The sequence below is a fragment of the Heteronotia binoei genome, chromosome 15 (genome assembly GCF_032191835.1).
Source record: "Heteronotia binoei isolate CCM8104 ecotype False Entrance Well chromosome 15, APGP_CSIRO_Hbin_v1, whole genome shotgun sequence".
Classification (NCBI taxonomy): domain Eukaryota; kingdom Metazoa; phylum Chordata; class Lepidosauria; order Squamata; family Gekkonidae; genus Heteronotia; species Heteronotia binoei.
In genome coordinates, this window is record NC_083237.1 from 18,663,495 (window position 1) to 18,665,508 (window position 2,014).

Here is a 2,014-nt window from a genome sequence, read left to right on the forward strand (position 1 = left end):
GGAAATCGGTGAGTCGATAAACTGTTTTCTTAAGTAGTTATACCTTTGGCAAACAAAAAGACACGTTTTACAGTTGCAAAAGAGCCAGATCCACAACCACACAATCTCTTGGAATAGGGCTTTCTCATGTAGCGCCCACTAAGAAAAGCAGTAGGGAGCACATTAAATCTGGCTAAAAAGAAGACTCTTCTGGGATGGTCAGAAAAACTATAAAGGGACAATAGGACTTGGAGTATATAAAACCAAAGAAGGCAGGAGAGCGCACTTGATGAACTTGGATAATAGTGCCGTTTAAGTCCCTTTGTTGTCCACTATTGTACAGATCAGCTTTTCCTCATACACTAATCTTGAATGTTTTGTTATATTTTTCCTGTCCCTTTCCTCTTTTTTTCACTGTCAATTTTACTTTTTAAAAAGACTGCCTTTCTCCTCCATAATCGGAACAGTGCCTCTTTCACCTGATCATTCCTCAGACAGTAAATCATGGGGTTGAGAAAGGGTGTTAAGGCAGCATAGAGGAGTGTTACAGTCTTAGTAATATTTGAATCAGTTTTTCCCTCTGGCTGTACATACATCCCTGCTAATGGGCCATAGAAAAGTGTGAACACCAACAAGTGGAATGATATGGTGGAAAAGGACTTTGCCCGATTGCCTTTGCTAGAGTTTTTAATCAAGGTGACAATCACAGAACCGTAGGACAGCACAGAAAACAAAATGTTGCCTATCACTACAACATTCATGACAACCTGACTAATGAGGGGAGCCTTTAAAAGTGGGGGGCAGGCTAAAGCCAAAATTGGGCCAGGATCACACAAAAAATGGTCAATGACGTTAGGACCACAAAAAGACATCTGGGAGATCAGTGTGACTGGGACAAAACATGCCAGGAAGCCAAGGACCCAACAAACAGTTACTAAGATGTAGCAAAAATTTGGGGACATGATCTGTGGATATCGCAGTGGGTGGCAGATGGCCAAGTACCGATCCAAGGCCATAGAAGAAAGGAAGAAGCATTCAGTACTGCCAAGAGAGCAGAAGATGTAGAACTGAAGGAAGCAGGAACTGAAGGAGACCATCTTGTTGGACAATGCCAGGTCTAAGAGCATGCGAGGCACAGTGGTGCTCACATAGCAGATCTCCAGCAAGGAGAAGTTGCTCAGCAGGACATACATGGGAAGCCGGGACAAGTGGGTGTCAAGATGCACCAACATGATGATGGTGATGTTCTCAGCTACGGTGAGCATGTAAAGAAGAGTGAAAAAGGTGAGGAGCAGGAGTCGTTGAAACTGCCCAACTTCAAAGCCCAGCAAAATGAATTCCTGGACTGTCCCGTTGGTGAACTCCATCTGGAATTAGAGAATAAAATCAGTATTGCATACGATATCCTGTTGTTATCTGGTTATTTGTTTCTATAGATAGAGAAATGATAAAGAGACATGGTATCCAGTTAGGGAGAGAGGGGATGCACCTCCACCACCCTGATAATAGCAAAACATGAACTTTGAGTGATCTTCTGCATAAGGTATTAGTGATGTTTCCGCTAGGAGATGGGGACAAGATCTTAGCTCCAAACCTCAGAAGTCAGTCAATGGTTATTTACTTTTTGTGTAATCTGCCCAAGAATTGACAAAATAAATTCTGGCAAGCCTGAGAATCCTCCATTGGAGGTTGCATATTTTTGAAAGGATCAAATGGAGAGAAGCACTTTTATTTCTTTATTTCTTGTATTAAATTTATATCCTGCCCTCTCCTTAACAGGCTCAGGGTGGCTAAAAACCAGTAAAAGAACATTGAGATATAAGACTTAAAACAATACTATACAATGAAATAATCAGTCAAATTACAAAATCCATAGCCAACAGCAATCCAAGGTTTGTAATCCTTATGGTGCTCATGATGCCTTAAAATTAAATTGGATGCAGCCGAGAACCCTGGAATACCTCATGATCCCTCAGTTTCATTAGTCAGAATCTCTCTTTTCTAGCCATAATTTTATCATAAATCTTTGTAATTT

General features: G+C 41.1%; 1 protein-coding gene across 1 annotated transcript; it reads right to left on the minus strand.

Annotated features, from left to right (window-relative positions):
- Positions 1 to 404: 404 nt before the first annotated feature.
- LOC132584373 (olfactory receptor 11H6-like) lies at positions 405 to 1,346 on the minus strand (the record flags this gene model as incomplete). The annotated part of the gene is made up of 1 exon (XM_060256245.1): positions 405 to 1,346. A coding segment is annotated over exon 1 (942 nt), but the record flags the coding sequence as incomplete, so codon positions are not given.
- Positions 1,347 to 2,014: the final 668 nt, after the last annotated feature.